The 14,053-nt window shown below is 40.6% G+C and overlaps 7 protein-coding genes across 7 annotated transcripts; 1 reads left to right on the top strand and 6 right to left on the bottom strand. All coding sequences in view use genetic code 12, as the record gives it.

The window, feature by feature from the left end:
- Positions 1-282: 282 nt before the first annotated feature.
- On the bottom strand, positions 283-1,587 carry MAF1 (RNA polymerase III-inhibiting protein; the record flags this gene model as incomplete). Its single annotated transcript, XM_051753777.1, has 2 exons — positions 283-1,386; positions 1,504-1,587. 2 exons carry the CDS (start codon positions 1,585-1,587, stop codon positions 283-285), a joined length of 1,188 nt encoding a protein of 395 aa, XP_051607212.1.
- A 363-nt stretch (positions 1,588-1,950) lies between these two features.
- Positions 1,951-3,684, bottom strand: RAD57 (putative DNA-dependent ATPase; the record flags this gene model as incomplete). Its single annotated transcript, XM_051753778.1, has 1 exon — positions 1,951-3,684. The coding sequence occupies one exon, from the start codon at positions 3,682-3,684 to the stop codon at positions 1,951-1,953; it is 1,734 nt and encodes a 577-aa protein (XP_051607213.1).
- A 226-nt stretch (positions 3,685-3,910) lies between these two features.
- On the bottom strand, positions 3,911-5,017 carry KGF57_004286 (uncharacterized protein; the record flags this gene model as incomplete). The annotated part of the gene is made up of 1 exon (XM_051753779.1): positions 3,911-5,017. The coding sequence occupies one exon, from the start codon at positions 5,015-5,017 to the stop codon at positions 3,911-3,913; it is 1,107 nt and encodes a 368-aa protein (XP_051607214.1).
- Positions 5,018-5,498: 481 nt separating this feature from the next.
- Positions 5,499-6,356, bottom strand: IPP1 (inorganic diphosphatase; the record flags this gene model as incomplete). The annotated part of the gene is made up of 1 exon (XM_051753780.1): positions 5,499-6,356. One exon carries the CDS (start codon positions 6,354-6,356, stop codon positions 5,499-5,501), a length of 858 nt encoding a protein of 285 aa, XP_051607215.1.
- Positions 6,357-6,549: 193 nt separating this feature from the next.
- Positions 6,550-7,476, bottom strand: SPO11 (Spo11p; the record flags this gene model as incomplete). Its single annotated transcript, XM_051753782.1, has 1 exon — positions 6,550-7,476. The coding sequence occupies one exon, from the start codon at positions 7,474-7,476 to the stop codon at positions 6,550-6,552; it is 927 nt and encodes a 308-aa protein (XP_051607216.1).
- A 1,055-nt stretch (positions 7,477-8,531) lies between these two features.
- On the top strand, positions 8,532-9,341 carry KGF57_004289 (uncharacterized protein; the record flags this gene model as incomplete). Its single annotated transcript, XM_051753783.1, has 1 exon — positions 8,532-9,341. The coding sequence occupies one exon, from the start codon at positions 8,532-8,534 to the stop codon at positions 9,339-9,341; it is 810 nt and encodes a 269-aa protein (XP_051607217.1).
- Positions 9,342-9,534: 193 nt separating this feature from the next.
- POL1 (DNA-directed DNA polymerase alpha catalytic subunit) lies at positions 9,535-13,896 on the bottom strand (the record flags this gene model as incomplete). The annotated part of the gene is made up of 1 exon (XM_051753784.1): positions 9,535-13,896. The coding sequence occupies one exon, from the start codon at positions 13,894-13,896 to the stop codon at positions 9,535-9,537; it is 4,362 nt and encodes a 1,453-aa protein (XP_051607218.1).
- Between the last annotated feature and the right edge of the window lie 157 nt (positions 13,897-14,053).

The raw sequence follows: 14,053 nt of genomic DNA on the forward strand, positions 1-14,053 counted from the left end.
CACACACGTGACAGTTTCTACATCCAATTTCCAAATATGCTGTTAATAAATGGCCAGTTTACGTGTTGCGATAGAACTGTTAGTCCTGAATGTAAAGTAAGGTTTGATACGGGGTCAGACACAAGAATCAGTGCTCAGCACACTCTTTCACTCAAATCAATTTCCTTTGATTTATTGTAGTTTAGTTTTATTGTACTACAACTGTCGGTAGCTTCAACCACGTGATTTACTATGCTCTAGATATCAACAATTTTCACTATTTCCAGATAAACTGTACGAAGATTACGAAATCTCGATACTACCAACCACATCCACGTCTTCGTCCCCACCATTATTGGTATCTGACTCTTCCTCCTCCAAATCAGCTTTGTTTATAGCTATCAACCGAATAAAAGCAACCCTCTTTCTCTTTTTATTATAAATGAACCAGAAATAGCTCCACATGGGCTGATAAGGGTACGCTATATCCTCAAATATAGAATCATTAGCTGGTTCAAACAGGTAAATACTGCAACTTTCTTGACCAACAGCTTTGGAGTTTGGCGGGGATCCTTGCCTACTACTGCCATTATTGACGCTATTCTTCCTATTTGTGCTGATTTCGGAATGATGTTCAATTGTTTCCGTATCCTGAGCAGCTAGGTATGGAGACGACGTTTTGGAAGGCAAAACTTCCATATATGAGTCAAGAATGTCCCACATCCAGTGTAGGACATCGCTTTTCTTGCCCAATGACATCAACAAGTTATCAAACTTAGTAAGCAAATCGGATACGGGGACCTTGATGAAGTCATGAGTAGGTTGAAGATCACTGAAATCTTGATCTGGAAAAGTATGGTTCAAGATCCCAATAAGGTAAGCAAACGTGCGTCTCGTTGTTGTGTTCTTCAAGGGACCAAATGGTGAATCATCAATGGCGTGCTCATCTTGTTGTTGTTCAGCATCATTGGAGAAACTGTCATCGGTTGCATTCAATGATTTCGAAAGCAAAGAGGCATTGGGTGTATGCTCAGGATCCTTAATGTCGGGAACCACTGATTTGTGGAACTGGATTTTCGTCAGCGTTGAGCTAGACCTTCGTTGTCTTTGCTGCTGCTGTGGGTGTTGTAGCTGCAGTTGCTCCTGTATTCGAACATCTTGAGGACTTCCACTAGTGCCGAATAGCGACGATATCGAATTCTGCCGTTCCTTCTCTAAAGACCGGGATATTATATTATCCTCAATTATCTGATCCAAATGTTTATCAATAGTTTTGAATAGTTTCCGATCCGATGCAATTGGCTTCGTAGTGAATAGCTCACATCCTCCTCTAATTTGCAACGAGTTATCAGCCAGGGTGAAATTTAGTTCTTGATTGACCAATTCAAGGTCAATCTCATCAATGTACTGATAAAAGTGTTAGTTAGTATATTGTTTATTGCAATGGGGGCGGGGATGAGGATGGGGGATGTGGGGAACAATTCAACCCCAGAACCCTACTTCCAACTTCCCCCTCACCTCCACCCCCCAGCGCTTGGAAGAACTTAAACGGTTATGACCGAGCCGGAGGAGTTCAATAAATGATATGATATTAGTACACACCTTCATGATTATTCTGTTCAGCACAAAAAGTGGTGAGTTATCTCCTAACTGTTTGTCTCAAAAGTGAATAAGTGATGATGATTATAGTTTTGGTTGTAGTTAGATGTTGATGTTACTTTGAGAGATTTGTTTATGTTTACTTTATACACGACCACGTTTTTCTTCTTCCGTTTTGCGTGTGCCCCCGCCGCTGTAGTTTTCGCGTACAAAGAGCGACAAAATTACCCTAATCGGGAGCAATCTGCAAGTAGGCACAGAATAACATCCATCGAAATAAATACACTCTTCTATTTGACAATACAAAAACAAAAACAGAAACAAAAAGAAAGAAAGAAAGTAAAAAGATGCCCCCCCCAACTCCGGCTGCGATCAGGCCTGCTTCAATCCTCCCTGACCAATTGTGAAGGCATAATTTTTGAACCTATCATTGCTCGCATTATGTGTACTCTGAACTACTTTGATGAACCGTTCAACTTGCCAACCTTTGATCAACAGAGAAACACTCGATTTGGGATCGACACTGGAACTAGTTGAAGATTTTGAGCCAGACAGTTGTTGTTGTTGTTGTTTTTGTTGCTGCAACAGCTTCTGTGACTGCTCTCTACTGCCAGTCGAGCCCAAGTTAAAACCCTCACAAAGCTGCGCATAGGATAATCCAGTTTCCAAATCCACTCCTCCATTGGCCTCATTCTCTTTAACCAATTCTTCTCTCGTCTTTAATTGGGGCTTGTAAGTCTTCATCAACATAATCCTATTTTGAATTCTTGTTGCCCACGGATACCCCATAGTGGGGACAATTCTCTTTGTACTCTTATTTTTCAACTCATGAGCCTTCCTTATCAAGTCTGCTTGACTTTCACGCAAATCGACAATTCTCTTCTTGTTCAATCGGGGATCTTCCTCCACAGGTACAGATCTGGTGCCGTTTTCATCGGTGACTTTTTGTCGCTTGTTTGAGGAAGAGACTGAATCAAATGACTTTTGTAATTCTAAATCCAACAATTCCAAATCTCGTTCATTCAATTGTACATGTGATGGAGGCAAGTATTTGAATATGGCTTTCGGGTCCCATCCAGACGCTATCGGAATCTGGAAGTCTAGATTTAAAGGATAAGACAAATCTTCATCGTCAATGATAGATTGCTTGGCCTTGGCGAAATCAGCGGTATGGTCACTAACTTGATTCACCACCACTATGGCAATATTAAACTCCCTAGCCAATCTAGTTAAATGACGGTACATCAAGCTTAGGTAATGTAACTTTGTTGACCTTGTTGCATATTTCGTAGTCTTGTTGCCCACCAACTTCATGTATCGATTCTTTGTTCGTCTTAGCTCCTGGAATTCCACATCGCCCTCGAGTTGCTGCGCTTGCTCTTCTATCTTGTCTTTTAGAAAATTGACATTTGACGTCGAATCCTCTCGTCTGAAATGATGGGCAATTGAATCAACAACAAGTAATTTAGTATGTGATTTGTCTTGTAGCAATTTTGTTGGCAACTGCGTGAATAAAATGTGATCTTGACTTTCCAAGTCAGGACAGTATATATAACGTATTTGGTCCAATTTTGTATCAATTTCCCGTCCATCCAAATCAGATTCAAACATATCTGCCAATCTTTTGGACTCCATAAATGTCTCAGTAGCAATATGAATCGGTTTACTATGAGGATACTGCATAACGCAGTTGCGGAGCAACTGGTAAAGAAACTGCGATTTCCCACACCCGCTGGCACCGAATACTTCCGTCACCTCACCAAAAGGGATTCCACCGCAGCTGCCACCGCCAACACCGCCAGAGTCACCACGCAATTCTTGATCTATAAATGGCAACCCAGTGGATATTGCTTCCTCTTCGTCGAACAAGCCGTCCACGTCGCTCGGTTGTATTACCAAATCATTCTGTAGTGCTTTGAAATATTGGAAAATCTCGCCGACTGGTCGGTTAATCAATTTGGCTAGTTCTGAATAATCGTCTGTGTCTTCGTAGTAGTGGATTAGATCTACAACAGATTTGCCGTAATTGCTTAATAAGCCGACTAGATATGGGAACTTGTGAGAACTTTGAAATCCACCCGAATCCAACTGTTTAAAATCATCCATGTAAACATATAGATAGCAAGTGGGTCAGGAAAGGGTCAAATTTTGCTGTTGTTGTTGTTGCTGTTCTGTTGCTGTTGCTGCTGCTGCTGCTGCTGCTGCTGTTCTGTTGTGGGTTTCGTCGCGACTCTCAGGTTTTTCTATTTTGTGTATGATGCGTCGCCACAATTCATACAACAGTTTTCCGGCTCCGGCTACTATGTATATTTCTAGCTGCAACTACAGAGATCTATGTAAAGAATCCCGGCGCTTTAGGAATCACGAAATTTCTAGACTTTGCTAACCAAACCACAAAGCTTGGGATAGAAAACCCGAAAACAGCCCCAACACCACCATCTCTACCAATAGGCACTAAAACAGTAGCCTTTGTTGGTTTCACATATGGAGCCAATTTGACACTCGAATCTCCAAATACCTCGCAAGAAACTGTCTTGGTGAATACTGGCTTTTGGTTGTACGTCAAATCAACTAGCGACTGCTGTCCTAAAGCAAGTATATCACCAAGACATATAACCTCGTGATGGTCACGCAACCGGAAAAATTCATCAGTTATCACATAGCTTCGCTTGTCCAACACTTCTTGTGGTAAATATTCAGTATTAGGTAATAATTTATATGCTTCAAGAATGACATCAAAGTCACGAGTGGTACCATCTTCAAGAGCAATTGTAGACTTGCCCTGTTTCTTAACGAGCTGGTTATTGACAATCTCAATGTTGAGTTTCTTCAACTTGTCAGTAACGGAGGAGACATGATTGGGCAATACCTTGGATAATGGTCCCAGTGAACCCGTATACAACACAATCTCTTTTCCACCCTTGAATTCATGTCCCAATTCACCAGCTGTTTCAACACCAGTAGTTCCACCACCAATTATAGCAATTGACTTTGCATTTTTGATCTGGGCACTGGCCTCTTTAATTGAGTCCAAAGTGTAATCAATATCTTTGATTGAATCAAGTTTCCAAATTGGCGAAACTGACCTAGCACCTGAAGCAAGAATCAAATTGTCATAGGTCAACTCAGATCCATCGGCAATTGTCACACTTTTCTTATTGAAATCAACTTGCGTCACACTCAGTTGTATGTGTATAGCTCTATGAATTGTTCCTTGGACCAAATTATTTATCGATTCACCAAGAGGAAACGCAATTTTCTCAATTGAGACATTCTCAATCAATAACCGTGGAACGCATATGTTGAAGAATGCCTTTTCGTTTGGCGCGACTACGGTGATATCTAATTTGACCGCCTTCGTGGCTGCTAGCAATGTCTTTAATGCCAATATCGCAGCATAAGACCCACCAACGATTATGACTTGTTTAGTGGATGACATTTTTTGCTTTTGCAGACGCAATTTGTGGGAATACGATTAGTGGAGTTTAGAAATGCGAATTGCTGACAAAAAAATCAATCATTTATAGCTTCAAGGTTCGTGCTGATGGATTTTATCTGAAATTACTAATTTTGAGGAGTAATAGAAAAACTAAGTTACAAGTTACAAGAACCTCGGACCGGAGAAGAGTCCCGAGAAATTTCACCGAATTTTGGTCGCACAAAAAAATACGGGAGCTGTAATCTTCGTAGTCAAGTAGTAAACCAAGTGGTGATAGATATGTTGTGATAATTTGAGTGATGGCTTTGATATGAGATTACTAATTTAGAGGAGTAATAGAAAAACTGAGTTACAAGTTGCAAGAACCTCGGACCGGAGAAGAGTCCCAATTGGGAAATATCATTTAACTACATCTGCCGATTCAGGTGGCATAAAAAAAAAAAATGAGGCCTCCTTAAAAATTCATTTACACTTATACAAACTAATGAGCACCAGAGATGAAGAACCACTTGTCAATAGACTTGTCAATTGGAGCAGCTTGAGCAGGAGCAGCAGCTGGAATTTCGACATTAGGTTCATAAGTGGCGGTTTTTGACAAGGTGGTGTTGACCAATTCAATTCCCTTTGAGTCAACACTTTGTCCAGCAATCAATTTTTCCCAAGCTTCGTGGGTTTCATTGATAACTTCCTCTGCGTATTTTTTGTTTTTACATTCACCACTGAATGCAAATTGATTTTCTGGTTTTCCATCTGGAATTTTGTAGATTCTGAACCATTCGTTAGTGGCCCTCAACAAACCTGGTAAATGAGTTTCAACATCTTCAATGTCGTTCAATTTTGGAGCCAATGGATCATTGACGTCAATAACAATGACCTTCCAGTCGGTTTCACCCTCATCCAAAAGAGCCATCACACCCAAAACTTTCACTTGCTTGACTTCACCAACAGTGGCGACTTTTTCACCAATTTCACAAACATCCAATGGATCGTTGTCACCCTTGGCTTTAGTTTCTGGATGAGAGACATTTGGATCTTCCCAGGTTTGTGGGAATGCACCGTAGTTGTGAATGTATCCGTGATGTGGGAAACAGTTACGGACAAATCTCAATTTGCCCTTTTTAGTATCTTGAATAATTGGGTTCAACTTGATATCCTTGGAGATTTCCAACTTGGCATTAGTCCATCTTGGAACTTCAACAACCATGTTGAGAATGGTTTTTTCTTCGTTGGCATACAATGGAATATCGTGGAATGGAGAAATTGGTTTCCCATTTTCTTCAAGGTAAACCTTATAATCTAAGGTGTTAGCAGCACCAATTTGACGGGTTTGGAAAGACATTTTTGATGTGTTCTACTGATTCAATGGAAGAATGAAAAAAAAAGAGACAAAAAAAAAGGCAGCAATTTGACGAAGTTGAAAAATTTGTTGAGACTCCTGAGCTTTTTTTTTTTTCTCTTTTTGTTTTGGTCTCTTTTTTTTTTTTTTTTTTTGCTTGGAATAGTTTTGTGTTGTGTGAGGCTTTTGCTTGGTTTCACGTGCCTCTCTGGGCTTTGCAAACCTTGTCGAGAATATATTGGTTGTAGTCTTCCGCAGAAACAACGTTCATTTCTGCCTTTTTGTACAAGTACAAGCCTCTTGTTAATTCTCTGGAGACTCGTGGCCCCAAATTACTTACCCAATGAGAAGCAAGGTTTGTCATGATTGAAATATCACGCGCTGTGATTGTCAAGTGGGAACCGGGACTCGAGTCAAGTAGATACATACCCGAGTACTGAATCTGGGAGACATTACTCTTGAACTGTTTGTATATGAGTATCCCGTGGGCATCGGAGTCGAAAAAACCTAAACTTGTTGTGCGATAAGTTTGTGTTAACCAAGTAGCAAAGCGTCGGGTCAAATTATCTGAGAACCCCTTCCCAGTAATTACAACAAATTTGTAGTCTAGTGTGCCAAGCTTGTTTTCCATAAATTTACTAAATGAGTGTAGGATTGCATCCTTTTCGACCACGATTAGCACTAATGAGCTTCCAAGAGGTATCGTAACATTGCATTTGAAGTAATTACAGTAGTCAATGGGGATTAACGTGGGCTCATCCATTTGTTTAAAAATGTTTCCATACATCAACCCTTTTTGAGCTGGGTGGATATTAAAGTCTTGGATCAAAGACCACCCTAGACCATCCTCAACCAAACCAGTGAGCAGTTTCCTACATTCTTCTTGGTCCTTGTTGAAGATTTCCACATCCTTATAGTATATGTCTCTAATCGTTGTAGTCTTGTTTTGTATTAGGTTTGTTTTCAAAACTTTGATCAACTTGATGATGGCTGCAAGTTTGACGCAATCTGTTTCGAAAATTGACGGCGTGGTAAACAGACTAAGCTTTCTATGGGCGTGAGACTCACCTAAGTTCTGAGACACAACAAGTGAGATGTTTTCTTGACTTTCAAATGCAAACATAAGCTGCTGCCAAATGTGATTAAGTACTTCGAGCTTAGAGCTAATTATGCAGTTAATAGCTAAAGAGATTCCAGAAAGTAAAAATTCGACCCCCTTTTTTTTTTTTTCTTTTTTGGGACATACCTTGATGAATCATTCTTCACTTCAATTACCCTTGTATATGTATTCATTACTTCATGCTCTTGAGTGAGTACGGCCTTGATCTTTTAAGTGTAAGTGTGAAACAGCACTGTGTGTGTCTATTTTGGTTGCAAAGAGATCGGCTGTGCGTCTTAAGGTATCTTGCGTCAGAAAGGAGAAATCGAACCTTATTGGATTCATAATAACATGGAGTGTGAAGGGGGATGGGGCAGTGTTAACTTCGCAACCCAATACTGGTACTGTCAGTTTCCTTTTGATTGTGCGTCCTCTGTCTCTAGCAATACTAGAGATCGGAAACCTGAGTATAAGAATAGTTGGTATCGGATACAGATTTGTGTTTGTGTGTGTGTCTTTTCCGTCTTGTAGTCGGCCCAATTAGCCCAGCCTCTCTTGACATTATAAAATATTAACCATTCAGCTACAGATAATCTTAACCTACTTTTGTGCATATACGACACACACTTCTATCTCGCCTCTAGACATTATGTCTTACATTGTCTGTATATATATATATATATATATGTAGAGAGAAAGAGAGAGAACGTGTGTCACAGGTGTACAATAATATCTTATTGTTGAATGATTTGTAATAACCGAAAGAAAAACAATTAAATTTTATTTTTATTTTTATTAATATTCACAACACTCATTCATTTATTAGTTCATAATAGTTACAGATCCGGTAACTATATTTGCTATCACTTTATAGCCTCGCTACTCAGTAACCATTAGCAGACACATCTCAGGTACTGCTTCCGTTGATCAGAAACCAACTAGTACATCTTCACTTTACGAATTTGCACAGTTTCTCCTTTTCAAACGACGTCATTTTCTATTTGCGCAACTAAGCCCAGTCAACACCACCCTCCCCGCCACCATTTATACAACAGCACACCAACCACCGAATAAGTATAATGCCGTATATCCTCAAAGACATAACTGAAATAAACAACATCGCATTCAAGCGTGATTGGGATGATGATTATTGGAGCGGATCTGATGGAGCCAGATGGGCTTTCTTTGCCATATTTGCTGTTTTGATCATTATTGTGGTATTGGGTACCATTAGAGTCAACAAGAAAAGAGCCCAACATGGAGAACAACCAATCTATGGAACTAGATGGCTTACTCCACCGTCATACAGACAGTCTCAAACACAATACCATCAACCAGATCATATTAGAGATCCCGATTTGCCCAGTGCTTATGTACCCACGTATACAGCTACTGCAAATGAGTTTGACATGGGTTATTATGACTCAAATGGGACCTTCCATCCCAACCCAAATGCAAAACTGGCGTTGCAACACCCTCCGGAAACACATCAAAGAACCGGGAGTGCAATCACGTCGCATACAATTACCGGGGCTACGCCTTTATCGCCGACTTTAAACCAAAACCCTCGAACCGACTCACCGCTGCACGAAGCCCATACCAACTACACCAATGACAATGATGATGACCTTGCTGATATAAGCAGACCCGTGGGACCTCCACCAAGAAGGAATACAACCACTACTTTATCAAATATATCAAGACCAGAGGGCCCACCACCACTGTCACGGACTACGAATACCGAGCCACACGGAGAGAACACCACGAATCATGCAACTAGCACAGCAGGAACTGCTGCAACTGAAAATGTACTTGATGTTCCACTGCCTTCCTCGTCATCGAAGCAAGAAACAGAGGCGAGTGAGACTACCATTGAAAAGAAACGGTGAAAAATAAGGCGATTTTTCAGCATTGTATATTAATTCATAGCTAGTTATTTTGTAATTTTAATGTCATTTAATTTTGATTAGTAAAGAATGGCTCTGCAATGAGCTTGTCAAATCACTGCATTAGCTACAAATCTAACGCACACTACATTTGAAACTAGAACAAATCAATCTTAATTCATAAAACTCGGTCTTCTTATGACATGAAATCAAAAATGGAACCCATGTTGACGTATCTACGTCCGCACTCTTCAAGATACTTCAGTATCACGTCTTGACAGTATCCAAACAACTCTTTATTTTGTTCCACCAAGGCATCAATTTGTCCCTGGGCAATCTTTTGCTGCTCTTCGCCACTCGTCGCCTCTAGGGCATCAACAATTGGTCTCAACTTGCCCGCTTTTGTCTTTTCAGCATCAAAGATTGAATTGAAATACAACAACTGATTGTATAAGGCCTTATCAGTGTACTTGTACCGCATCACCCCTCGACAGTCCAATCCTTTACCTGAAGCTCCAATGCATCGTTTCCCATACACAGAGATTTGCCTTGTTTGAATACCACATGACGTATCATCGCAAACCAACCAACCACAATAGTATAAGGCAATGTGTTGCCGTATGGTTGATTCAAGTTGCGCAGTGAGTTTGATTATGGGGAAAGTGTAGTCACATTTTTTACAAGTGACACCATTGAATGTAACTTGGTAATCGTTTGACGATTGAATTCCACCAAATCTGAATGCATGTCCACAATTGCACCTCAAAACTAAATAACTGGATTGTCTAAATCTCTCATCATCGGAAATATTGGACTCAATTGAGGTGATTTCTCCGTTGAAGCCTTCATTCTTCACCTTGAGGATATAGCGCTTAGTATCAATACCCAAGCTTGTGGCCACGCGCATCATATCAACAGAGTCGATTTTATCCAACAATCTTTCAACGGGAGCAAAAATTTGCTTCTCGAGATAAAACATTGGGTCTGGCTTCAAATCCAGCTTCTTGGATAACAACTCTTGTATTGCTCTTGCCCTCTCAGCAGTTGTAGACTTGTCAGATTCGTCAAAGGGTGCAGTAACAACGTAGGATATGACACTACCGGCCTTGATAACTTTTCCTTCCTTTTTCAAACGAAGAGCAACCTGTACTTGAGGCATTGTCTTCCCGTTGGGGTAGCTATTTGGGTCTTTTGAAAGTTTAGTGTTGATCTTAAACTTGTCAACAGATATTTCATGTCCCTGGATCTTGTCCCGCATCTCTTCCAAATACACGTAAACATCCTGCAACGCTTCTTCAGGATCTGACTCCGACAAAATTTTCATCAATACATATGTCGAGATATCTTTGGAGAGTTGACAGTATTCACGTCTTCTCATATCCAATCCCTTAACCTCCAATGCTGTCATTTCTTCACCAGTAGCCTTGTTTATTGACACATTCATCGCAGCATACTTCTTCTTGGTATGCAATAACAAACGCTTGAACACATTGTCAATGTCAATCTCCAACATCCTGTACCGCTCATTTACCTGCACCTTAAACTCTTCTCCAATTTTTATCGCCTCTTTCAAGCTTTGAGCACCGGTATCTATCATAACCGAATCAGTATCACCGTAAACGACCCTCAATCCCGTTGACTCGGCAAGTTGTCTCGTATCCATTAAAATTTCACGACCTTTATTCGTAACCAACATAGCCAAAGGCTTGGCATAGAACCGGGAGTTCACGTAACCTAAACAACCATACATGGAATTAGCTGTCAACTTCAATGCTTGTTGTTTAATGTCATACTGAGCTTTTTGGAAAGGTGTGTTTTTCGGATCCTTCAAAAGCTTCTTCACTTCTCGACGACGAGTGACTAAAGTGTTCAACAATCGTGGCAAAACTCCCGTCTCTGAATCATTTTCTGGGATCACCGGCATATCCTTATCTTCATTATGCGTGATATTGAATCTATCCCTCGCAACAGTGGTGAAACAAATGTTATATTCCTGAATGATACTAGGATACAACGAGTTGAAATCCATAACCAAAATGTAATTCTTGTGCAACCCCTTTTCTGGCTCAAAAACCAATCCACCTTGATACTTGGGCTTTTTGTTTGATGTAGCAGTCTGTACGTCTTCCTCGGCATTTTCCAATTGGGCTTCTTGTTGAAAAGATGTGTTTTTATGAGTTGAATCCTCTTTATCGGGCACAATGTAGTTGTTTCTCCTAAATTCGTGCAACAAAATGTATTCATTTCGACCGGCTCTGGTACCGCTTAAAGTATGACTCCAAGCATTTCCAGCAATGTTGGTCAACTGTTTCGACAACGAAAGAATTTGAATGGCAAATGCAACTTCACTGGCAATTTTCACATTAACTTCATTCTCTCGCAATGCAAGCATGAATAGTGTTGCGTCTTCTGAGAATTTCGAATTTTGATAATTGATGTCCATTGCATTATGCTTTTTGTGGCACACCACTTCATACATCTCAACCAAATCCCACGATTGACACTTGGTGGTTAATGACTGTCCCATTTCATTGGCAATGTCGCACAATAATCTTCCCCGGAAGACCTCACGAATGAGCAAGTTATTGTTAAAGCCCGACCCTTGATTGTTGATAGAATGTGGCCATTGCTTCCTATTTCTGCGACCCAATGCTGACCAGGTAGTCACTTTATGATCATGCATTCGATGCACCAAAACATCTAAAGAAATATTTTCCAACCTATGTCCAATAAATATATCGGGATCAACAGATTTGATTTTTGCAGCAACCGCATTGAGCAAAACCTTTTCATTGGGACATGTGCGTAATGAGAACTGCTCCTTACTTGCCAATTGCGCAATCCCCGGTGGAAACGAAACCATGCCAACGGGCCTGGCAAATGTAATTACGTCGTCAGGCTTCAAATCTTCAGGAATGGGAGCATCTTGAGGCAAATTGAAATAAGTTGCTAAAGACACGGAAACAACCTCTTGCTTATTTTGTTTTGGGTTCATCACAGTTTGCACGGATATCGAGGTGCATGTCAAATTGGGAGCTGCTGGGGGAGATTTGTCAACAACGCTTATCTTCCCTGGCAGTGCAACAGCAACTTCAATTTGACAGTGTGACGAGTTTTGAATAGCGGTAAAATCTCCCCCTTGAATATCTAGCCAACATGGACCCATGATATTTCTCTGTGTGACAAAAGACTCAAACATGTTTGCATTGGTTCCAAATATGTGACTAAAGGTCTCGCCCTCGGTGTCCGAGGGGAGGACCCTTTTATTTGTATCGTTATTATAAGGCAATAATACTTTCAAATATTCTGCTTCCTTGGGTATAGTAGCCAACTCAAAAGCATACTTTTTAGTCTCTGTTTTTGCCCTTAGAGCTTCCAAATGATAATATTTCATAAAAATCGGGGTGATCTCTTTAAGGACCTCGTCTGTGGAAAATCTTTGGTTATCCCCTGCTTCTTTGTTTTCTTTAGGTAATATATATAACTCACGACAAAGCCCATTGACTTGAACCACACCCGAAGCCAATTTACCATCCTTGGTTTGAATCTTTCCAAAAAGTAACAATGAATTGTCGAGCTCAGCATAGTCCATCCAAAACATTTTAAAAGACCCGGTTTCGCTGCTCACGGTCAGTTCATCCAATTTTTCTGTGTGATTTGCAAATGCAGTGTAAGGAGGTCTTGATGGCGACGACGAGATCGCACCAGTTTTGACTGAGGAGACAGTTGTTGCTTTGGTTTCCCTTTTAACGACTGCTGTTTTTGGTCTTTTAGCAAAAATAACATCATCATCATCATCATTGGAATCGCTTTCTTGTTCGGAAGTTGCTTTCTCTGCCTTCACTTCTTTCCCAGGAGACGAGGCAGGGTCGACGTTCTCCTTTTCCTGGACCGCTAAATCACTGGCAATGGTCGTCACTGGAGATGAAGGTTGTTCAACATCATCAAAGTCCATGGTATAGTCCGAAGATGCATTGAATGCTTCGACTGGTGGCGCCTTCTTTTCTTTAGCGATAGTGGAGAACGTAAAGGACGTGCTTGGCTTCTTCTTTTTGTTGTTGGTATTGCTTTTCTTGAAATTGGCAAACGATTTGGCCATGCTGAATTTCTTCTGTGGCACGTCTTCAAAACCTTCAAGGATGTCGTCAATATTCATATCCACCTTCTTGATGTCGTTATTCCTGGAAGTAGTTGACTTGAAAAAGTTGTTTATTGGTGCTGTCTTTGCAACTTTGGCGGGTCTCTGACCCTCCTTCGTCTTGCGCCTCTTCTTGCTTGAATCAATATCCTCTTCATCAGAATAGTAGTTAGGACGCGAGGAGTCGTCCCATTCGTCAGCACCATTATCAACATATCCTTCTCCATTGTCATCGACAATGAAATCATCATTCATTAATTGATGTCTTTTGTGTTCTCTGAAAGTCTCTTCGTCCACTTCATCATATATCTCATTCAAGTTAGATTCATCGTCATCAGAATCTAGCACAACTCTTCCTCCGGTTTTCCTAGCTTCCCGTAGCAAGCGCAACTTCTCTCTCTTTGCAGCCTTTGTCAGCATGCTTTGGAAACGGTTTTTTCTTTTTTTTTTTTACTGGGGAAGGACGGTAAAGGTGATTCGTGTGTATGGTAACCAACAGAAGCAGTATTGGACAGCTGCACCAATTTGGAATAAACAAAACAGTTTTAAAAAATCAAACGCAGGGCAAAGAAACAGA

The sequence above is a fragment of the Candida theae genome, assembly GCF_024610275.1.
Source record: "Candida theae strain CBS 12239 chromosome Unknown scaffold61, whole genome shotgun sequence".
In the NCBI taxonomy this organism is placed as follows: Eukaryota; Fungi; Ascomycota; class Pichiomycetes; order Serinales; family Debaryomycetaceae; genus Lodderomyces; species Lodderomyces theae.